At 47.7% G+C, this 24562-nt stretch overlaps 1 protein-coding gene across 1 annotated transcript; it reads right to left on the reverse strand.

Moving 5' to 3' along the window:
* Window positions 1-5969: 5969 nt before the first annotated feature.
* BMP3 (bone morphogenetic protein 3) lies at window positions 5970-18736 on the reverse strand. Its single transcript, XM_021529525.2, has 3 exons — window positions 18409-18736; window positions 10138-11048; window positions 5970-7754 (listed from the first exon to the last, which is right to left on the reverse strand). The coding sequence occupies exons 1-3, from the start codon at window positions 18734-18736 to the stop codon at window positions 7563-7565; spliced, it is 1431 nt and encodes a 476-aa protein (XP_021385200.1). The 3' UTR covers window positions 5970-7562.
* Between the last annotated feature and the right edge of the window lie 5826 nt (window positions 18737-24562).

Genomic DNA, 24562 nt, shown 5'->3' on the forward strand with positions numbered 1-24562 from the left:
TTTTCTATCTTTTATATGGTACATTACGTGTTACATGTTTACAGTTTTCCCAATGCCTATTACCTATATTAAATGGTGATTTTCTATCTTTTATATGGTACATTACGTGTTACATGGTTACAGTTTATCCCAATGCCTATTACCTATATTAAATGGTGTCTTTCTACTCTAAACCAATCTGTGAGTGCCAACATCACCAAGGACATGGAGGTGAGGAAGGAGAAAGAGGGAGGACAGGGCAGGCCCAAATCCCAAATCCATCTTAAAACCTCTGACCCCCATGTACAAAACCAAAGCCCCCCTGTACAGCACTCAAAAATTCTTCCCTCTACTTCGGCTACTTCTACTATAACATCTAAACTTTTGTGTCTTCTTGTTCTTCCTGCAAGGTTGGTAAATCATTCCATGGTTCAAACCCAAAATCCCAGCTGTTTGCAGCTGCCTGCCAGGGTCTCAAATGCTTCTGACCGGGGCCCGGGACATCCAAAAACGCCCGCGGGACATTCGGAGCTCCGACACCCGCGGCGCTGGCCGGGCTGCAGTTCCGCGCTGTGGCCACCAGGCGGCAGCAGCGCCGCCCGCCCGGCCCGGAGCGGGGAGGGGAAGGGGCGGGGCCGATCCCTCGGGAAAATCCCCCAAAATATTCCCCACGGAAAACAACGCCACCAAAAAATACCCTGCCCCTAAGCCAAGAACAACCAAAAAAAGCCCACCTGTTCTTTTAAACTGTATTTCAATGTATTTCTGTATTTTTATATTTTTCATCTTTATATTCACGTTTTGGTATGCAATGTATATTGATGCATAATGATAATTTTATAATTTCTTACCTATATTTTTATACACATCTTAATCTACTGATTACATATTTAGATTTCTATTTCGAAATGGCTTATAATGTTTAAAATAAAACCCCTGCCTCTACCCATATAAAACTAAAAAAAGCCCTTTCTTTTAAACTGTGTTTAATTTTTTTTAATTTCTATTTTCCACATTTATATTCATATTTACACTTAAAATGTATATTGATATATGGTGTTATTTATATTCTGTCTCTTCTTATTACTCATATTTATTTATATTTTATATTTCTATATATATCTTTATATATTGATTATATATTTCTATATTTAGAATTATATCAAAATAAATTGTATGTTCATATTTTTTAAATAAAAACCTTGCCTCTAAACAAATAAAAACCAAAAAAGCCTTTTTTTAAAACTACATTTAAATATTTATATATTTTTCATAATTATATTCACATTTGCATTTATAGTTTATAATGATGTATCATATTTGTGAATATATACAATATATATAATAATGTAACAAGATAGATAAATTATTATTTATATTTCACATATACTGCTAATACTTATAATTTACTTACATTTAAATTTTTATATAGATCTTAATGTGTTTATGATATATTTCTATACAGGGATTTCTAATTGTATTATATTTATAATTTTTATAATAAACCTCCTACCTACTACCAAATAGAAAATAAAAATCCCCTTTATTTTAAACTATATATAAGTATTTCTATATATTTTTGATACTTAAAATTTCTTATATATTATATTACAATATACTGATGTACTATATTCAGATATATAATAATATATGAAATATAATGTGTTATATTAAAACATATACAGTATAATATGTATTATGTATTGTATAGATTTCTATGATTTTGTAAATTTTATATTTACATATCTACATATATTAATTATAAATTTCTATATTGATATTTTATGTGGATTCTGTTTATATTTATAATTCCTATTTGTATTTATAAAAACATATAAAATACTCTATATAAAACATTATAATATCTTAGAATAATATATATTATTTATGTTACATGTTTTATTTACATGTATTCTGTTTATATTTAAAAGTGAAATTTTGTTTCTATGTATTCTGTTGATGTTTAAAATTGAAGTTTTCTATTCCCATTTTCATATTAATAGATTTGTTTTGTTTAGTAATAGTTATGATTTTCCATTTAAATCCAATTCCTAAAAATAAAATGACGAAACAAACAGCATCAAATGTCCACCAATACCGTCCAAATAAATCAGCCAACCAACTGCAAAAAAACCCCCACTACACTCTCTACACTAACAATTCTTATCACATTTCAAAAATAAAAAGTTAAAAAAAAATAGAGAAACCCACACAGCAAATCACAAAAACCACTAAAAAGAAAAAAAATACCCAACTAACTTACTAAACACCAAACCCTACAACAGACCCTGAACGTCGCTAAAAAACAACCAAAACTCCATCTCTACACTAACTCATAACGAGAACCCAATACTCTGTAAAATAATTTTAAACCCCACCAAACTAATTCCTGATATAAAAAAAAAAAATCTAAACTACTAAGAAACAAACAAAAAAAATCACCACCCAAATAACTACCTAAAAAATCCACTCTATAAATACCCATATTCCCAGAAATAAAACGAATAAAAAAGAACCCCCTAATGCATCAAATTACAAAGTAAAAAAAAACCAAACAAACCCCACAACTTATATTAATTAACAACAACAACAAAATTATTCCTTAGCCAATGAACCCATAATGCCTCAAACCATCAAAACGAAAATAGCACCTAGAAATAAACACGGCGCCGAAAGATAAATGGAACCTTCAGCAATAGCTCCCTAATTATACGCAATACAATAAAACATACACGGCAATCAAACAAACCAAATGAATAAAACGCCTGTAATAGAATAAACAAGAATGAAATGATCGATATTTTTAAAATCTCTCTAATTAACTACAGGACACTCCCTCAAACCCAGCGAAACCAGCACTGCGCACTCGCGCTAATAAAAGCCACCACAGCAGAATTAAAAACCAACCCTCTACTTCATGCCACGACCCATAAAAACCATTGGAAACCTTTAAAAACGCATCCTTTAACAACATCGGAACCGAGCAAAAAGAAACCCAACAACAATAGTGAATTTAAAAAACAAAAAACAACTTGTCATCAGCATCTGCCCAAGAACCGCAACAGCAGAGAAGTTCAGCACGGCCCTTGTCCTACAGCAATGCGAACAAAAGAAAGCGATGCAGTGAAACGATGCAGTGAAACGATGCAATGAAACGATGCCATAAGACGATGCGATGAATTCCTCGGAAGCGCCGCAGCGAGGGAGGCTGGAAGATGCGAAGCCGCGCTCCCGGCCCCGGGCGCAGCGCGGCTCCGGCAGGAAAGCGGCTCCTCCGGCAGGCAGAGGCGGCGCCGCGCCGGCAGACCCCCGCCCGCTGCCCCCGGCCCGGCGGGGCCGGCACCGGGCCCGGGGGGCCCCGGCGGCGCCCGAGCCCCGCGCCCGGAGCGGACGGAGCGGCGGCACCGGCCGGCACCGGCCCCGCCCGCGCCGCCTCCCCCGCCCGCCGGCCCGGCCAAAGCTCCGCTCGGCTCCGCACGGCTCGCACCGGCGCGGCTCCGGCGGGCCCGCGGCAGCCCAGCCGCGCCCGGCTCCCCTTCCGCCCCGGCCAGCCCCGGCACTGCCGGCAGGGCTCCGCGCCGCACCCTTCGCTGCCGGGCCGGGGGCAGAAGAAGCGCCCCGAATGCAGCGGCACAGCCCGACCCCCGCCCTGCCAGCGCTGCCACGGCTGCAGCTCCCTTCCTCTGAAGCCCCGACTCTGACGCCACGCTCCGGCGATTATCCCCCTCCAACAAGGGAGAAGAAATGTGCGCTCCCCTTCAACTGCGTCCCCTAGAAGAGCAGAAAAGAAGCGGCTTGCCTCAAACGATGGCAAAAGGGGGCTTCTTACCTCAATCCAAGCCCCTTAAAAGGGGGGACAACAGGACTGCCCCCTCCAATTCAACCTCAGGATGACGAAATTTCAAAGGGATAGGAGAAAAGTCCCGGCTGCAAAGGCGCACCGGCTCACCTGCTCGGCTGCTGCTTCTCGGCACAAAGGTTTGTCCCTCGGCTCCTCCTCTGAGCAAGGCTCCACGTATCCAGGTGGAGATCCAGGTGATCCCCCGGACCCTGTCAGCAGCTCCCACCGTCCTTCCATGGACAGCCCCGGGAGCCCCCCAAAAACTCCTCTCCTCCAGCAGCTCCGTGCAAAAGCCAGCGCAGGCAAACCCTCGCCCTAAAACCTCCCCCAGGGCAGGAGCCGCCCCTCCTCCTCATCCTCACAGCTCACACCTGGGGCTGCTCGGGGTTTCTTTCCAAATGAGTTTAGAGCTAAAGTCCTATTCTTTACCAATAGCTGTGAAAACGAAACACTTGCCAGGTTTTAGTGTTATACGCACACCCCTCCCAGGGAATTTTGGGGCAGCTTTGGGTCCCTCTGCGGGACGGCACCCAGCGTGACCCCCTCCCCTCATTCGCCACCCACCCGCTCCTCCACCGCAGTGTGCGTCCCTCTCCTGGGGACCTTGGGGTGCCCCAAATGGCATCAGAGCCCCGAGTCTTCAGCCCCTTTTCCTGACCCCCGAAGAAGGCACAGGACGAGTCCAACTGCCCCAAACAGCAGCCCAGCACTCCCTTCCAGCCCTTCCCACACCTCCATCCCTCCCAAAAGGGACTCTGCCACAAGAAATGGGGGGCAGCCCCCAGAAGGGTTGAAGCTCCTGCCCAGCCTCGCTGTCACAGGCCAGGGGCAGAAAGAGGGAGGAGAAGCAGAGAGGACATAGGAAGGAAAAGAAGACCAGTGTGCAGGATGAAATTGGAAGCACCCTCCCCTCCAAAAAAACCCAAAAAAACACCTGGGATGGGCAGTATGACATAGAGGGATTAAAAAGAACAGGAACAGGGAACAGGACACAAGGATCCCACGAGGAACAATGGCACGGGGAGCACTAGAGCCACAGAGAATAAAAAGCAACATGAGTGAGGCATGGAGAAGGACACAGAAAAAACCAGAGTGCCAAACACATGGCAAGGACAGAGGGATACAGAGGCACAGAGGGAAACAAGGACCCAGAGGGGGAACAACCACAGCAGTGGGGGGATGATGGGCAAGATGCTTCTCCTCCAGTCACTACACGAGTTTCCTTGTAGAAATTGCAGTTTCCTTGCAATTTCATGCTCAGGGTCTCCTCCAAGCTCAACATGTGAACAAACATGTACTCCCAACATCACCTTCCTTGGGGCAGCACAGACCCACCAGGGGAACCTGGAATCCAAGGATGGATCTAAACATGGGAATCCTACTTGCTACTCTCTCCACCTTTTCCCCAGCTTAGCCCTGGGCTGGGAAACAAAAGACAACAAACATTTAAAAACCAAACTTGAGGTGTCTTGAGGATGCCCATGCCTGGGAGAAAGCCCTTCCCACCACCCTCTTGGCCTTTTCCCACTCTGAGGAACTGTGGAAATGCACATCTAGAGCCAGGATGGACAGCCTGGGATGTTTTCTGCCACAGCCCTGAGCACCAGAAGCCTGCAGATGCTCTGGATTGCAATTCACAGCCTCAGTGAATCCTACATGGGAGAACCAAGTCATTTGTGCCCAGAGGAAATACAAGTCACTGTTTTTAATAGTTAAAATATCCGTGGAAGTTACTGGCTGCTTACAGCAGTGAGCTTCCTATGGCCTCCCATACTTAGAGATTTATCAGGAGAAGCAGTTTCTGGTTCCTTCCTTTTGAAGCCCAGCTCCAAACGGGAAACTTCTCACAACTGCTCCTTCAGAAGCTCAGGAAAGCAACTCCCTCCCCTGAGTCATGTATCACCTCCCCGAGCCCCCACAGTACTTTTGTACCACCTCCTCCCAGCTTCATTTAAAATGTGAGAAGCCTGCAAGCTCTGCCTCCAGACCCAGGCACATCTTCCCTGTGCCCCAGCACTGCCCCACCTGCTCAGGTGCTGCTCCCCCCTCTGCTGGCCCTCACCATGGGCTGAGGTGGGAGAAACTGCAGGTTTTGTTTCCCTGGAAAGGCTCTGCCAGGCAACCTTGAATGTTCTTGGAAATGTCTGAGTGCCACACAGGAAAACATGGATTTTTATTTTAAAGTAATTTTATTTTATGCCTCTCCAGAATTCCAAGCACAACATCTGTATTACTGAAGGAAAACAACACAGACCAGACAAGCTTATCCATCAGCAGTGAAACATGCCCTTCACACTGTGGGTGCACCTGTCCTTTGGAGCTCTCCTATGGTCCTGGCAGTTCATCTCTGCACTGACAGAGAAAACTGCATGGTTTGAAGAGTGCTGAGATAAAGGAGGATACATTAGGAGGGCCATGGATATAAAATAAATTAGAAGCATCCGTAAAAGTTTCTTTCATATACAAAATAACTTTTCCTTTTTGGGGGGTGATTTTCACTTTTTAAAATTGACAGTCTGTACACAGATAAACCTTTCCCCAGAAATCATTTAAAAATGCTGGTTTTACAAGGAAAAAGGAGCCACTCAAGAACCCATCCTGCAAACCCACAAGCCTCTCCTCAGTTGAGGGTGCCAATCTTTGGAACCAGTTCTGCCCTGGGAGTGACACTCTGCTGCTGATGTGTTCAGGGCCTCCAGAGTATGGAAGAACTGAATCACCACCCTGCTGGCTAAATCAGAGCACTGAGTGCCCCATCCAGTCCTTTCCTGAACAGCTCCGTGGAGGGTGACTCCAGCTCCCCCCTGGGCAGCCCCTTCCACTGCCTGACCATCCTTTCCATGGAGAAATCCTTCCTAATGTCCAGCCCGACCCTCCCCAGGTGCAGCTTGAGGCTATGACCTCTGGTCCTGTCACTTGTTACCTGGGAGAAGAGGCCACTGCACACAACCTGGCCACAGTGCCCTCGCAGGTAGACACCCCACAGATGATTTGCAAGTGTGTTCCAGGACACGTGGTGAATGAGTTACTCGGACACTTGGCTGAGCGTGGCATTTCCACAGCCCTGGCCTGCTGAGTTTCCCTAGAAATCAGAGTGACACACTCAGCAGTCCTGCTTTGAGCTCCTGTGCCACTGAGCTCCCAGGAGCTGAATTACAGAGCAGGAAAAGTGAAAAGGAACTTGCACACCAGGTGGGTAACCTCGTACCAAGGAGATGCACGGTCATCTGCAGCTTTCAGGATGTCAGATTTGTTTTGCTGCCTTGCTGTACTACTCTAAAACCTAGGGCAAGAAACTTAGCTTTAAAATGAAGACTATTAAATTTCTAACCTTCCCCCGCCATTAGTCACCATTAGAACAGAGATAAGAAGTACCAGCCTGTGCTGCTTCCAAAATCTTGTACAAAAATAGATCACTATGTCCTTTGGGCAGTCTCAAAAGTCTGCAGATTCTTCTTCCACCTCTGGCTTCCAACAGGTACAGTCAGGTCCCGCTCCCAAGCCTTGTGTCTCGGTTAGAATCATGGACAAATGAAGTTTGTATTCACTTCCCTTGGAATCGCTATTTGGAATCCATCCTGGTCCCATTCTCATTGCTTGGATTTCTTTACATTTTCTCTTTCTTGTCCCAGGGAAACGCATTGGCAGTGCAAACACGAAGCAGGTATGATGAGACTCCTGCCCACCCCCTTCCCCAAACAGCAAGCCATCACCTGGCATTGCCCAAAGGGCCCCCAAGGCGTTATCTGCACGCACAGGACTCCACTGTCATGTTGGGGTACACCTTCAGAACCACGTTCTTGTTTTCATCAAAGAACAGGATACTAAGAGAAGACATTTTGTCAGGAACACAGCAAGGCTCGGGAATGCCGGGCACGACTCCGACAGCTCTCACAATGCTCTGGATGGTGGCGTGGTTGGACGGCTTCATGGCCTGCAAGACAAAGACGTGGCAGAACATGTTACTGCACCCACATTGCCATGGATTCATGTACTCTACAATAAGATTGCTTTGTTGAAGGGTCCTGTTGAGACCCCTCAGCTGGAACATCAGTAGCCAGTGGCACTGCTGTGGAAGTGAGCCTCCAAGACAGCCGTGCCTCATACTAAAATGACATTTTCCTCAGGGAAGAAACTTTAAAGGACAAAGTTTCCTAAATGTATAGAAGGGGACACGCTTGGGTTTGCTCTGAACAGAAAGCAAATCTGCCTGCTAAGGTAACTGTCATTAAGATGTTCATAAAAATAAAAAACCAACACAGAGAAATGAAAAGCAAAAAGTTTTTCTCTGAACCCTGATCCAAGTATCTGTACAAGAGATAGGTGAGTATGAAAACTGCACAATACACAGCTTTTAGCCAGGGAATTTTGCTTTGGTTTTTAGAGTTGCTCTTACACACACACAAGGTGGGGAATCAAAACAGTTCAGTGTGTATCCCATCACATGTCGCTGAGAAATATACAGAACGAGGTTATTTTGGCCAAATGTTCAATTTGCAGTTTGGCTGCAATGAGAGATGATTTGGTCCTGTGAAAAAAAGTCAGTCTTATGGTTTAGATATGGACCTGCAAAAAGCGCAGGAATAACTGTGAATTCCAGCTTGTCACATCATTTGCACAGCACATTAGTACATGAAGTTGTAAATCTCCATCTAGGCTGATCAAAGACATTTCTGTCGGTTTGTTTTGAATGCAAGAGTACCTATACTCCTCAGCAGTAGCAGCCAGGGATTTAAAAATATGTTTTAGGTTATCATACAACTCAGATTTCTGTATTATTTCTGTCTTCAAAGGGAAGTGAAAGCTCTGGTAGTGCCCAGCCATGCTTCCTTACTCAGCTGCTGGGCAGCATTCTGCCCAAAATAACTGGGAGCTAAGCCTGCTGATCACATGCCAAAGGTAGAACACCTACTGAGATCCCATTTCCTGTAGGCAGTAGTACTAAAACCGGGACTCCAAACATGCCACGTAACATCTCCTCATAAACCTTCTCCTTCAGATATGGAATTCAGGGCCCCAAAATGCTAAATTGCACCACACCGACTTCAGGCTAAGCAGCACCGAACGGATTTCAAGCATGGCTTTTGGTGGGAACAGCCTGGACTCACGCTGTCCTAAGAGAGGTACCTCTGACTGGGCAGGGTACAACAGAGAACACCCTGCACGCTGACCCCGGCCCGTGAGGAGCTGCACTGGTCCTTCAGCTGCACCCTGAAGGACAAGCAGCTTCAGCCAGTGGGAATTTTACCATGACTGGAGCAAAAGCCAAAGTCCCATGCTTCTCAGGAACCCCAAAGTCCCACGCCAGGTCACGCTCCCAGCACATGTGGGTTTGACAGCAGTCAACCAGCTGACTAGAAGCAGGGCATGGCTAAAAAACTGCACATCTGGAGGTGTGGGGGGCACATCTGTTCTCCATTACCCAACAGGTTGTTAACTCCAGGGCCTCAGCAAGGGGACATGACGTACCCACAGGCACAGACTAGTCTGTTCTTGCCTGAGGGTCAGGGTATCCTTCTGCAAACACGCTCTCAGTAGCAGCAGGTCCCGTGATGCTCAGCTTTGAGGCCAGCCACTGCAGCTGGAGGTGGGCAAGTCATCTCCTCCTCCAAGCTCCTTCTGCAGCTTGCTTTGTCTGGGCACCATCCCCTTTGGTGCAATTCTTCCACCCATCACTTTCAAAGGCTCCTTAAGCCACTGAAATGCCACATATATTTTGTAACCAACTGCTCTGGCTTCACTGTGGCAGGACTATAGACTCTGGAATGAAACACTGCAGTGAGCCCAAGAGCCCTGTCTTTACTGATGTTTCCTGCAGCTGTTACTTGTGCATACCCCTCATTTTAGGCCAGCCTCAAATCCCATGTCCTACTCCCGAGTTTGAGCAGCCTCCAGGACCTACGTGTTGCTAAGGACACTGGACATTTGGAACAGAGTTCATCTGTCTAGGTCACAGGGCTAGGAGCACAACAGCCTCCCCTGCTACTCACATGCAACCAGCTCATACAGACCAGAGGATATTTTGAAAGTGGGCGAGCCTGGATCCATTGCTTTTGGATCCCCTCACTGCAGTGAATCAGAAGTGATTCACTTGACTCTGTGGCACCCAGCCACGCCTGCCACTGCCTGGAGCTGGAGCTCTCTGCCCTTGGGGCAGCCTTCTCTGCCCATGGTGGGCCTCTGGGTTCCCTCTGGGCACAAGCGCTGCCTACCAAACAGTTTTCCAGATCTGGCTTGTATCACTGGCTGCCTTTTACTGACATGGGAAACAAAATCTATGGTAACAAACAGCGAAAAAGCATCACTAGAGACCATACCTTTGGAATTGGGAATTGGCATTCTCCTGAGCAGTAATAGGCATCAAAGGACTTAGGGGAAATGATCCACTCGCTCCAGCCGATGTCTGCAAAATCCACCTTGAGATAGCGCCGGGCGCAATTCCTCGGCTCGTTCCACTGCTTCCTCCTCGCCTTCTTCAGTGTTTGCTCATCAAACTGCAGAGTCTGGGTCTTCTGGAGATGACTCTTCCTCTGCTTCTTCTTACTCCTGGCCCTGTCTGCTAGCTGTGGCTGGAAGGTCTTGTAGGGTTTTGTGCCTTCCCATGCCTGCTCCTCTCCATACTGGTACTTGGCTCCTGGGAGCTCATTGTTCTGCAACGGCAACAGGACGTTTGCAGAGCGTTTCCTCCGGCGGTTATCCACGCTGCTCCTCCTGTGGAGCTCTGGCTTGGGAAGGACCCTTGCCAGAGGATGACGGTGTCCTCGCAGAGTGGAGACAACACTCTCTGGCTCTGAGATGGCAGAATCATTGGCGTAAATCAGGATGTAGGGCTCGTAGGAGGAAGATGCTCTTTCCCAGGGAGGATGGCTGGTCAGATCCATTTTAACACTGATCAGCAGCTCGTTGTTTTGTTTTGCTTCATGCAGGAGCTGAGTGATATCCTTCCACTGCCAGGAAAGGATATCCTGGTAAGCAGAGGAGACATTTATGAGGAAATGCCCCAGGCTCCGAGTCAGGTTCCCAGCTGAAGGAAAGGTCCAAACTGAAAGACGCATCTGAATTTCAGGTTTCTTGTGCCAATGATGAGAACAGCCACTGGGCTGGGAACAGTTCCATTTCACATGCAGCAGATCACCAATATAATAATACACCGAAGCTGACAGGACATTTTCAGACTCTGTGAGTGATGTCAAGTTAAAAACGTACATCTCCTGGCCTTTGGGGCTCCCTGGAAAAAGAAGTAATCACATAAGAAAATGGGCATCTAAAAATCTCATCCAGAGGGGCACAGGGCTGCTCTGACAGCCTTTTGGCTAAGTCAGAGACTACTCATGCCCAAAGTTTCCCTCTAGAAGATTCAGTTACACTGGGTACATTTAGTCATTCCATCCTGGACACTTCATCAATTTTCATGCCAGAGTTAGAAGGTATTTATTAATACAGCTGAATGCAGGCAGATGGTACTAGACCATCCCCGGCAGCCCAAAGAAAGCCAATCCAAAAACCAGATTTGAGGGGTTGTGAGGTGGCACACTCCCTTGTGTCTGTGCAGGGATGAACAAGGCAAGGACAACCCTCCTTATGCCTGGGATGTGCCTGTGCCAGGCAGGAGTGAGTGCTTCCCACAGCTGTGAAATCCAGGAAGTGGAGCCAACCTCAGGTACCACACCCCAGCCCAGGGAAACACGTAGGGGACTCTAGCCCCTACAAGGTGCAACAGCAAGGCTCAAGAGGAAGGTGTAATTTTTCTTCTAAAATTCCCTGTGCGCTGCGGTTATGTCCATCCTTCAGAGAAAGAGAAATACTGATCAGAATGTTAAGCTGTAAACCAGGCTGGTAGGGAAAACTCAAATATGGTACAGCTAAGGTATGGTCTGCAGCCCTGCCCAAAGGGCTGGAAACATCCTGACATGTTATGGAAACGAGGGCATGCAGAATTAAATGCTTTTTGTACACCATGGCATGTGAAAAGCCTCTACAAAGGTTAAGTCCAAGCAGTGACAAGCACAGAGATGGCCACGGACTAGGGATGACCAGCCACACCACTGCCACCCTCCACACAAAGTAGGAAGTCCCTAGCCCAGGCAGGTGAAAACACCATTTCCAGTACTCATCTTTCACAGACATTGACAATTTCATGTTCTGTGTGACATTCAGCATCTCCAGCCTGCAATATCCCAATGGCCAGTCCCATTCAGGTAAGTGTGGCAAAAGCCAGAACTCTCCCTGTGCTGCCTCATCCCTACCCCAGCAATCCAAGCAGCTTCCTCCTCTTCTGAACATTTTTGTGTCATAATATTCCAATTAAAAAAGCAGGAACTGGTCCCACTAGAAAGAGAGAACCCTTCTCCCTGACCTAGTAGGTGCACTGCTTCATGGAATTTTGGCAAAAAACTGCACATCATCTTCAGTGGAACAGGGCCAAAACAGTGCCATGGACAAATCATCTAAGGAATCATCTTTGTTTACATGTTCAGCCTTATCTGACAGCAAAGCACACAGGTAACTTCCCATGTGCAGAAAACTCACATACCACGGGTTACAGATGCCTAGGGAACTAGATTTACCTGGAATTCCATCCTGTCTTTTATTCCTCAAGCCAAAACCAGCTCCTGACCACACCTGTACTACGCATACACGAGGACCTGATTTCTGCTTGGTTTGTAACCACTGATGTAATAAGGTTCATATGTAATTTGGCAGAGCACTGAGCACATCAGTCTTAGGAGCCAGAATTCTGACAGGTGTCCCATGGACACCTGTTTAAGAAGTTACTATTTGAATCACTTCTGTATGCCGAAGGACAAATTTTGATCTTAATTTTTATTACCAATGCCACTTAAAAAAATCCTGCCTGTTCTAAATTGGCATATTGCATTGGAAGACAAAGGAAGCTACTTTTGTTCATCAAGAAATTCTGGACAGCATGGGGCAGACACAGAGGGAGTCTATAGCTCTGGTTAAAAGCTGAATTCCAGGCTGTAGCTCTATGCCAAGACGAAGCACTTGCAGTAGATGGTGCTATTTTCCTACACAACCACCTCCAAGCTTCCGCGGCTCTGAGTTCTCCCTCTTTCATCTGCAAAATCGTCTCAGTAACTAGAGGCCAGCACAGACATCTGTGGATTCACCAGATTCTGCCTCAAGAAACCCAACTGCATGACCTGGGGTTTCATCAAAATTTGGGTGTACCGGGTGCAGTACACCACTTGTGTGACACTGATACCCGACTCCCAGGTGCAAGCATTGCACTGAAATAAGCATCCCCCAGGCCAGAAATTACCCTTAAAAATTACAGGCACGCCAAGGAAGATGCAAAGTAACTACAAAGGTGTCTCTTGCTCAGGAAAACTTCATTTCATTGAAATGAGACTTTTGTTTTTGCCTCATAGGACACGCTCTGCTGGAAACCATTCCTGACTGTTTGCTAACAGCTGGAACCCAGCTCCTGGCACAGCAGCTGAAGTACCTGTACCTGCTGGATCTTAGGGGCATGGCCCACGCTTCCTCGCCTCCCTGCACCACTCCACAGCTGCAAGGCAGGCTTGTGACTGGCATTAAAAAATTATTTTTAAGGAAGTGCAGTAGGTCTGTCAAGAGCGACACAGATTCCTGTCACAAGGGGGATTTCAGGCATCAATAAGCTGGAATGAGTCTGCTAACATGTGGTGTGTTTACCTTTATAGAGGATGCCCTGACATTTTTATGGACTGCCAAATCTATCCTACGGGTGAAAAAGGATGCAATAAGTTATACAGTCACAATTAGCCATCATTTAAAAGAGATATTAAAGAGGTGCCCTTGTGCCAGAGCCTGGTTAAGAACGGATCGGCGTTTCCGGTGTAAAACATTGTTCTCATCAGTTCACAGCCCACATACAAAAGTTCACTTAGAGCTGGAAATGGGAACAAGCTCCTCAACAGAAACAGATCTGGCAGTCAGATTTTCTCTTTTCTCCCATCTTCCTCTTACTTGGCTGCTGCTTCCTAGTTACCAATTTGTGTTCTCTGCAAAAGCAGAAGATAGGATGTGGTTCACCCTTTTGAAAGAGCATAGGAGCTGGTGCTAAACTTCTTTTACTAATTCCTTTAGCAAAGCAGGTAAGATCACAGCAGGTAGCAACCTGATACAAAACAGCAGCAAGTTCACCATGGATTAAAGCTATCAGACGCCCAAAGAAAGAACTTGTGTAGAAACAGCTACGCTGCATACCCAGGACCTAACTTACATGAGGGTTTCATGATATGAAACCCACTAATCAGCACATGCACAGCCTAGGTACGCTGAACAGTGGCCACTTGATCTCTTTTCTATATATTTTAAGGACCACAGCAGGTGTGAAAACTAAACACAACATCCAGCTTGAAGCTAGCTAAGGGGGTACATCCACAGTAGACACAAATCTGGGCAGAAGAGCTGACCTCCCTCTTCCTCACAGCCACGATTCATTGCACTTTGGCTGCTGGGGTGAAAAGCACCTTGTGCACAGCCTGTCCTCTGAAGCCACAGCTCCTGATGCTGAAGCAATGTGTTCTAGAAACAGGGACTGGCAGGGAGCTGCAAACACAGGTGGGCTCACGTGCATGGCACCGCTGCGAGACACACAGTGACAGAAGCCAGAAAATTCTGTCCCGAGGGGCCGAACCCACAGATCCTCCTGCCCATTTGCCTCAGAGGCTGGCAGATTTGGGCCCATCTGCCCAAATCATAGCTTAATGTTTGTCGAGTTCCTGAAAAATACCAGGATGCTACTGCTTGCATTGTATTTACAGTGGTGCAGAAAAAAACCCAACCAAACAAACCAAAGAAACACGCAGAAGGAAAAAAAACACAAGTCCCCTGACTGAATATTTTTAAAGCTCTTGTTGCAAAGAACCCCTGATACTACTGGTGCTCAGAGGGGCCAGCATTTGGCCTGGACTGGTTTCTGCAGGCTGATGGCAGCCGGTGAGGCGCTGCTTTCCCTGTGCTTGCTCCATTTCCCCTGTTTGCGTGGGCACTTTGCACCACAGCAAAGGAAAGAAAGGCCTTTGGAAAGGGAGGAGAACATAGTTCTAAAACCACAAGAATTGGCCCAGGGGCAGGTTTAATACCTGAAATTACTTGAACTTCAGTCAATAAAAAAGAGTTTAAAGTAATTTCTGACTGTATAGCTACACTATAACACCATTAGGAGGACCTTCCAATTAAAGTCAGGACTCATTTGCAAGCCATGTTCCTTAAGTGATGCTAGGATTAAAAATGCTTTCAGAAGCAAACCCAATCTGCATTTGAGGCTTTTATCTTTCCACTCTCTTTTATTTTTTCATGCTGTATCTGACCTCCAAATCCTGAGCCTGAGCAGCAAGCAGCACACCTCCAGAGGAAGTGCTGAGGGTAAGCAGATTTCTGCTCAGGTCTCTTTCAGGAGGAGAGAACAGTTGTGTACAGACACTGCAGCATGGGCAGGACCACAGCTCCAGAGTTCCCTTGCCAGAACTGCTTACAGATCACCTGACTTTCTTTCCTATATGTCTTTTAGAGCCGCAACGGATGCAACATCACTCACTCCTGTGGCACCCACAGGTAAAGAACTTGAAAAAGCCTGTCCAAAGCAACACAAGGACTACCAGAGTCATCCCAGAAATGTCCTGCAACAGTGAGGAGAGCAGCTGCAGAAATCACAGGCTGAACATCCCTTGACTCAAACACAGAGAAACAAATTACAGCAGTTAAGTCCATGAGAGAGAACAGTGTTAAAATGTAACTAAACACTCTGAGAAAGATGTACATCCTTACTGCACTCCTCATGGATTTCAGGCCTGGGGTTTCGCTTCAGCTTTGTCACAGGCAAAGGTTCCTTTCTCTGAGCTATTCAAACAGATAATTTAGCAAGACTAACAGGAAACAAATTTACCTGAATGATTGCATGAACATTCAACAAAATCAATGGCCTAAACCCCCAGCCCAAACAAGCAACTGTCCAGCCTGGTTGTGAAGTCTGGTGCATGAGAGATTTGAGGGCAGCGTGGGATGGAGCCTTCAAAGAGATGCCACACAGGGCTGAAGCTCTGGTTCCATCCCCTCAGAGAACTGAGCTGCTGAAAGAGAAACTTGCTTTTAACAGGTATGAGGATGCTTGTTTTGATTACTCAGTCTTGGCTGGGTTTTGCTGGTTGTTGGTAACAGGGTTGCAGCTGCCACATGTGACACCACTGTCCTTTGACTAGAAACAGGGATGAGTTTTAACAAATCCTACGAGCCTTTGGTCTCATCACACAATACTCTAGAGTCTCAAAAATTTGTCTGCTGGGTTACCTGAGACATTTGGGAAAGGCTTTTCCCATGTGCTGCAGAAGAATCAGAAGCCCCTGCAGAGAAAAAGCAAGGACAGAAAGGTTCCACAGCTACATTTCAGAGCTCAGGAAAATTTGTGCTTCAGAAAGGAAGAGCTTCCCTCCTGAAGACGTCAGACTAAATTGCAAAGTTAAACTGCAAATGAAACCACTGAAAATTTACTTCAAGACCTCTTGCTGTAGATGGAGAAGACATAGGAGGATTCTTGGGGAACTTCTGCTCCTAGCAGACAAAAAATTGAGTCCTGAAGGGGCCGGCAGAGGGACTGGTAAAATGTGAAGGAGTAATAGCAATGTCCCATATTAAATTAACTTATGCATCCCATTAAGGACAAGGGGAAGCTGGACAAGGGAAAGACTGAAATTTGGAGCCAACGAGTGCAACAGTCAAAGCAGAGGAGCTAGAGACAAAGTACCTTGAAAGGGGAATACTGCTGGATGTGCCATTCTAATGGCAGGCCTTGTCAGGCAGCTGGGCCCAAGGAAGAAGTCAGAAAGAGTCTTTCCATTGCACCCACTGCCCCTGAGGAGCATCAAATATAAGGGCTTTCTGGAAACAGATTTTTCTGCCATCAATAACCACACAAAATAAGCTGCTGCTGCCAACGGCAAGAGAAAGACAATAGCTAACTGGTAATATTTTGCATAAGTACTTATTAAAGTGTCAACAATTTTTGAAACCAATTTATTGCTTTGGCACTTGATCTGTGAAAGTAGTGGAGGAGGAGGAAAGGGATTAGCAAGCAGTGTGTTTATAGGACTGCTGCCACTCAACATCAAGTGAGAGTACAAATATAATCAGAAAGACCACAGAGATGGGATTTCAACCAACAACATTGTAGGTTTAGAGCAATAAATGTCTTTAATCAGATATGCATAACAGAGCAAATATTGCTCTGCTAGGGTCATTAACAAGCTCCCTTTTTTTTTTTTTTTTTTTTTTTGGGGGGGGGGGGGTGCATGGGGTAGCTGTAGTGAATCCTCCCCTCTCTTGGTAGGCTTAATTCAGCGACAGTCATGGACATGAGACTTCATGGGGCCAGCAAGTCAGGTTAGAAAGGCAAGAGAGCTCTTCAGTAAGAGCAGTGGCTGGGGAGTCCTGGCTCTCAGTGCTCCAAACCCAGGGTAATTACTCCTCTAAAGCCTCTCCTGTGGACAGAAATACTTGCAGGGTTGAAACCTAAGACACCAAAGCCACTGATTCCTCATTGTATTTGATCTCTGCACAGAGCTGCCTTATAAAAGACATGGTTGCTTTTGAAGAAGCAAGGAAACCTGCTACCCAAGTTCTCTTTCCAAGGATGGGACAGACTTGAAGCAAGTCACTGAAATGCACAGACAGCTCTCACTTTTACTGAGAGATGCTTGTCCAAGAAAAAGCAGTGGGTCAGTGCACCGGTGTAAAGAAAAGTGAGAGACTGGCAAATGGGGCTTCTGTGTGTGCCGTGACAGCTGTCCCACACGCAGCAAGGTTTTGGGGTGCAGCAGGTAAGGGGAAGGACATGCCAGCAATGCTCATCTTTGGGTTCTGGCCATTCCATTTAGCCCTTGTGGAGCTCACATGCACAAAAACCATAAGAGGGAAGGGTTAGGGTTAGCACCTAGACAGCGACTTCTTCTCTTTCTGCTAGGACATGGTTCCTTTGAGTTGCTGGCATGTTAAACATGTCCCCCTCCCTTAGAGAAAATGTTTTTACATTTTCACCCATCCACATGCGTATGCCAGTGCATAACCACAGAGCCTCTTCCAAAGATGACAAGATGAAGTATTGACGACACCTAAGTCGTGCTTCAGCTGAACTCATCTGCTACTGCATCTCATTGTCAGTAAACCCCAAACCATGTCACAGCTCCATCACGCGCAAATCAGCCCTTGGCCCCAACAGAAGCTACACGTGCAGAACACCACTAACAAATGGGGGACTCCGGAGAAGATCCACTAATTACTCTACCTCCCTCGCACTGTACTCAGCCATCGTGATGACAGCGATGCTAGAAGCAGAGCAGAACCGGTAAGGCAATAATTAAAGCACAGGACATAACATCAAACACGACAGTCCTCGCAGGAAGAGATACTCCTCCAATTCTCTCATTTATTCCCTCCACCGAGCTCTCCGGGCGCCGCCCCAGCGATGCTCCGAGGCCGCCGCTCAGGGAGCACGGGGCTGCCCCGCGGCCGAGCGCTCCCCGCCGGGAGCCGAGCCCTGTCCCGACGGGGTCCCCCCTCGTTCCCCGGCCGCGGTGCGCACTCACCTGCCGGCAGCGGGCGGAAGCCGCGCACCGTGTTGCCCCGGCGGAGCCAGGGCCCGGGCGGTGCCGGCGGGTCCCGGCCGCCGCGGTACTGCTCGTAGAGCCGCAGCATGTGCTCCGCCACTCTGTCCGCCGCCGCCGGCCGCTCGGGCCGCCGCTGCCCCGGGCCGTCCTCACCTGCGGCCGCCCGGGCGCGGCTGCCCCGCACGGCCCCCGGCGCAGCCCGGCGCCGCAGCCCGACCCGGCGCGGCCGCAGCGCGTCCCCCAGAGCCAGGCACAGGCAGCCCCATCCCAGGCACAAGCACAGCACCCAGCGGGCCGACGCCGCCATCCCGCCCCTCCGTCCCGGCGGCGGCGCCCGGGGCCCCCAGGCGAGCCCGGCGCTGCGCGGATGGCGCGCTCGGGGCGTTCTCCTCCTGGAGAAGGAAAAAAGGGGGAAAGAAAAAAAGGGGAAAAGAAGAAGAAAAAAAAAAAAAAAACGACAAAAAGCGGGGCGGAGGAAAGCTCCACGGTTTGTACCGCCCTCCCTTCCCGGCGGGGAGCGAGGGCTTTATTCCCAGCCGTGCAGGTTGCTGTCGGGAGAGGCGGCGGTGCTGCTCCCGGCACGGCTCCCGCTCGGTGCAGCCCCGCGCCGCGGAGAGACCGGGGCAAGACCGCCCCGCCCGCCCTCGCTCCGGCGGGGAGCCGACACCCCAGGGGAGCGCAGCCACGGGACGGGACGGAGGGAGGGGATGCTCTGGAAACTCCATCCCCCTGGGCGGACGGCGATCAAGGCGGAGGACGGTCCCCTGCCCGCCTCCACCCAGCCCCTCCCAAAGGCCGTACAACAACGTGATCGCATTAAAAAAAAAAATCACGAGTAGCAGCGCACTCACGCTTCTCCCCTGGAACTTCTCAAGGCTAGGCTTGGCTGGGAGCGGAGCACAGTCCACCGCGGGCAGGTGGAAGCGATGCTCACCGGGTTGTGCTGGGGTTCTGCCTGCCTCTCCCGAGCAGCAGCCGCGCCCAGTGACCCTCGGCAGCCTGGAACCCGTGGGAAGGGACGCGCAGCCAGAGAAATCCCGCACAAGTTGTTCCTTGTTCAGCTGAGACAATTCTATGTGCCTCCCGCATTTGCTGTCTTTCGGCACCAAAGGACAGAAATGTCCCACCCGCCCTTGCCAGTGCCGCAGCCTCACACAACCGCACACTTACAAACTGTGACACTGCAGCGAGGCTCCTCTTCCACCTCCCGTGTGTTCCCTGCCCGATGTACAGATGAGGCCCCCCTTTGCTGCAAGGCAGATTTGGGTAAGGGACAGCGTCCTGTGTGCTGGTTCCCAAGATCAGCTTGGTTTCGAAGCTGAAGAAGGGAGATAATAAGATTGGCCTACAGACCAGCACACGGAGATTAGCACATAGCATTTTCAGCAGGGCATTTGGCTTTTCCACAGGCTGCAGCAAGCGTATCATTATCCAGCCTTAAATAGAACACTACGACACTTTATGTATTGCCTCTCAAATTACACTGAAATTAGGATCAGTAGCAAGCACTGTTATGCACTTGTATAAGCCCATCTGTAACTAGGAGAGGTGAGTGCACACCAGCAGGTAGGGAGGAAAGGGAAGATTCTCAGCAGCAGAGGAGTGATTTTTATATGCTCCTACATTTGAAGGCTCAGATACAACCCATGGCAGTGGCTCATCCCCTAACAGTGCCGAGGCACCGAAGCTGCCATATGCATCTCCAAATCCTAGCCAGAGATGTGGAAACACACCACGTCACTATCCATGCAAGTAGTACCATTACCTCTATTTTTCTCTAGCTGAGAAATACACATTAGTGCAATATAAAAGCTAACAAAAGAAGCAAACATAATTAACAAGTTCATACTTAAAACATTAAGGTATAATTGCTTTTTTGTAGACATAAGTAATAAAACCAATGCAGATCCATGTAGAAAGAAAACAAAATTATTTAAACTGATGGCTAAAAAATTCAGCACAAGCAGCAGCCCCTGGCTTATATCCATGGCAGAACAGTCAATCCCAAAGAAGAATATCTACGCAACTGGAAATTACCATTTCGGGATAATTTCAGATTTCAGTTTTTTCCTACTGTTGAAAGAAGCAACATTAAAAAAAAAAACCAAGCAACAACACGCCACAAGTCCTTAAATAAAAACTGGCATAACTGAATCCTGTCCTAACCAAGCCATTGGCTGGAAGATGTCATCTTTTGTACATCTCCAACACATCCTCTGAGCAGCTTCCTGACTCTTGAGATCAGACCACTGTAAATTGAGAATTACCTGAGTTGAAAAAATTTGAACAAATCATCAGATAAATTCTCAAGCGAAAGGGGATTAGACAAGAACTACTTTTAGTTCAACATGGAAGCTCAAGCACCCTATGGATGAGCTTTTATTTAAAATCCTTTAAGTGTTAGCAGAAAGCCCTGTTTATGTAAAATTAAATCCAAATTCAGTTCCCAGAAACTCGCCCCAGCACCTGATTGCGGCTAAGGGTCTAAAATAGAAAGTTAGCCCTATACAAACCTGTTACAGCCAGCAAGGAGAGAGAAAGAGGACACTGCATATGAAACAGAAAGGAAAAAGTGACTTCTCGGGGCATTAGGAGCCTTCTCTGAATCCTCCTTTTCAAACAGCTGCTGCAGCTCTCAGGGTGTGCTAAGCAGGCACACATAGGCTTTTAAAAATCCTTCGTTTTATGGGCTGTCCCTGTGACTTATCAGGACACTCATTACACAGAGTTCTGCAGCTTGTGAAGTTTAAGAATGTTCCCCACTCCATGAGATTTTTAAATGCCAGAGCCTTGTTGTGAGCACACCATCCAAACCAAACCAAACCATGTTGGGAGCTCCTCTCCACAGCTGACAAACTCTCACCCCTTACCTCCAAGGGAACAGCACTTCTGTGCTTCTCTGCTATTCCTTTTCTGCTTCTTCCACAGAAGTGCTGCAAACCAGTTATTCTAACACATCCTGCCCTTCAGCTACAGCCAGCACAACTCCAGGCCCTATTGGGCCTGAGCAGTTCCATCCTGATCACCACACTCTCCAGCCTGTGCAGCAACTTGGCCTTTCAGTTCCTTAGCCCCTGGTAGAGAGCGGACTTCAATCCAAATTAAGTTTATTTAAATAGTAAGCAAGTCCTGTGCCATCATCAGGGCCAGCCTCACCACCCTCCAGCAGCCCCTTCAAAAGTGCTATTCAAACCTCCACCAAAACTTCAAGGTTTTCACTTTCTCAGAACTTGCCACGGGCTGCACAACCTGCTAACTTTGCAGCCATTTGCTCCCTTTACACAAGCACTCGGAAGTCCCAGGGAACAGGAAACCACAAATACTCCTTCTAGAGGAAATGAAATAATTACATATTTGCATAACAAAGTGATATTAGCAAAATCTGTTCAGCATGTGAAGGCTAACCCCACACTCGTGCTGCTATTTGCCTGGCTCTCAGCTGCTGCAGAGCTCACTCAGCACAGCAACCTCCGCTGCTGTGGCTCCTGCATCCAGCTCTCCTGGCTGTCATCTGGAGAATTCCCCACTGCAGCTCTGCCTCTGCTGCCTCTCACCGGCCCTCCACACATCTGTTTGGCTGTCTCAGAAGGGCTTCTGTGTGCTCTGCTGTGGCAGGGCTCCTGACATCAATTCTTGGGGTCAGTGACGCCAGCTCTGCACCCTGGTGTGTTCCCAACCCCACAAAGCCACCCCCACTCTTACCAGAACCCAACCCCAGGTTAAGGTGTGCTGTCCCGCATCCAGGGACCTTGTCTCTTCTCCCTGGGGTCAATCTAACCACTGATATGGACCACTGTGCCCTGGTCCTTATCACCTCCTTGCATCCCTGACACATGCACATTCCAGGTACACCAGGTACAAATGAGAATGCTGAGCAGCTCATCATCCAGCAATGCCTGGAACCACGGCACCCATCCAGCAATGGATCCAGCTCGGAACCACGTTCCAAGGACCTCAACGCCCCGTGCTGCCTCTCCCATTACTGCAAACAAGGAGGCACGTGCTCCTTGTAATGCTCCTGCTCACGGCCCCAGAGAAGTACACAGAGAGCAGTCTTTCACGAGGCAGACCGGGGTGGGAAGCCCTGAGCAAAGCCCCTTGTGCACAGCCATTCCCTGTATCCCCTGTGCTGGCTTTTCGAGGCTCGCCAGCTGGGCTGGGTGTTTGCTCAGGTGGCCAGCAGCAGCCTTCCCCCTGGAGGGGCCCTCCAGCAGAATTTCTTCTCTCGGGCCCCGGGATCACATGTTTCTCTCACCACAGAGAACTTCTGCTGCAGGACCCGTAACAGCTCTGCCTGGAGGCGAGCTGAAATCAAACACGCCTTGAGCGAACAACAGGCGCACAACAAGAGCCACGCTCCCCTTCCGTGCAAAGCCGTGTTCTGTACACACAGCTCATCTGCGTGGCCACAGTCCCTTCAGCACCTGTGTTTTTGTTTTCTTTGCGGTGGGAACTGCGGCTTGGCCTGCACTGCTTGTCCCTGCCTGCCTCGCAGAGAACTGCCCAAAGGTTTTAGTCATCTGTAATCTGATTTCTGTGTGTGGGGAGATGGAATTAAGGGTACAGTTTCCCCAGATGCTTCTTTCACAGAAGGCCAAAAGGAGTTCTCTAATCTAATGATGTTCTACATTTTCTACTAAATAGTAACATTTTTCTACTAAATAAATTTCTACTAAACATTTTATACTAAATAATAACAACTCTGCTGTGAATGTGCTAGTGGCTCAGCAGAATGAAGCTCTTCAGCACCAGCCTCCTGCTACTTTCCAGCTCCACACTATGACCTAAAACAACCACCACAACAACAGATCCCGGTGTTGTTGCAAGACCAAAGATCCAGATGCCACATAAAAAGAAAAAAAATTATGATTTTGGTGGGGTGCTGAAGAAACTGAAGAACTGAAAACATATACAGGCTATTACAACCTGTAGACCTTAACTGATGCACACAGTTCAGATGTGCTGGAAAAAGACCTACAACTCCCCCCACTGGTACAAAATCTTGATTTCCAGGGATCCACTTGCCCATCAATGCCCAAAATCAGTTCACTTACGGCAGCATGCAAACCCTGTACCTGCAGTAAATGTCACAATCGACAACAACACCAGAATCTCCTTTTGAAAAAAAACTTAGACACTTCCATGCACCTTATGTTTACAGCGAGAAGTAGTTTTGGGCTGGACAGCTGGCATTGGTTTCTACTAAAAAGCCACAAGGCCTAAGAATATACACCAGAAGCTTTCATGTGGTGATCAGTCCTTGGAATGCTTCTCTCTTGATTGCTGTGCACTTTGCTTGTCCACTTCACTTTGGTCTGATCAGGGTTGAACAGTGACAAGACCTTGGGAATAACACCCAGTGACATTTCACGGAAATGGAGCGTAAGGCTGCTAAGTTACTTTTTTATGCTCTGTCCTATTTGTCTAAGAAAATCAACCTTTCCTTTAGAATGGAAGCCAGACCACAGAAGGGTTTGGGGACAAATTTCCACTTAGGGCAGAGGCCAGAGCTTCCTCCAGTTAGCATTGGTAAAGGATTATAGCACGTCACTTGGGAGCTTCCATTTTGTGGTCACGCTCAGGGGTCCTTGGCTTCGGGATGTCAGAAGGGACACCACACCAGGAGGGCAGCTCGCATGCAAGCACAGGTGGGCAAGGAAGGAGGTGGGTTTCCTGAGCAGGCAGTGATCCTGTGCATGACTCCTGACTACCACTGCTGCATTGCAGATCCCACAGCTCACATTTTGTCTCCAGCAACGTCCATTGCCCCAATCAGTGATGATCAGTAAGATCTAAGGCTTTCATGTGCTGTGCCAGGGTGACCTGGAGAAGCATCACAGTCCGTGTGCTCTGTTTTTATCAAGCGTGGTGTCCTTCTGAGACTGAGCAGAAGCAAACTCAGCAAGACTGCCACTACACTAACTAGTGCTGATGAAGCCATCTTTGATATGACCACTGCAGCCAGAAAAGAACATCCTATAAGACATAGATGATTTTTATAAAAATACTTCATTTTTACTAATGAGATCTATGGATGAGCAACGAAATGATTAATCACAAGACATTTACAGAGAAAGGAAAATTAACTGGCATTACATGGGAGAAAAGATCAATAATCCAAAATAAGGGGAAA

Source organism: Lonchura striata, chromosome 4 (genome assembly GCF_046129695.1).
Source record: "Lonchura striata isolate bLonStr1 chromosome 4, bLonStr1.mat, whole genome shotgun sequence".
Taxonomy (NCBI): domain Eukaryota; kingdom Metazoa; phylum Chordata; class Aves; order Passeriformes; family Estrildidae; genus Lonchura; species Lonchura striata.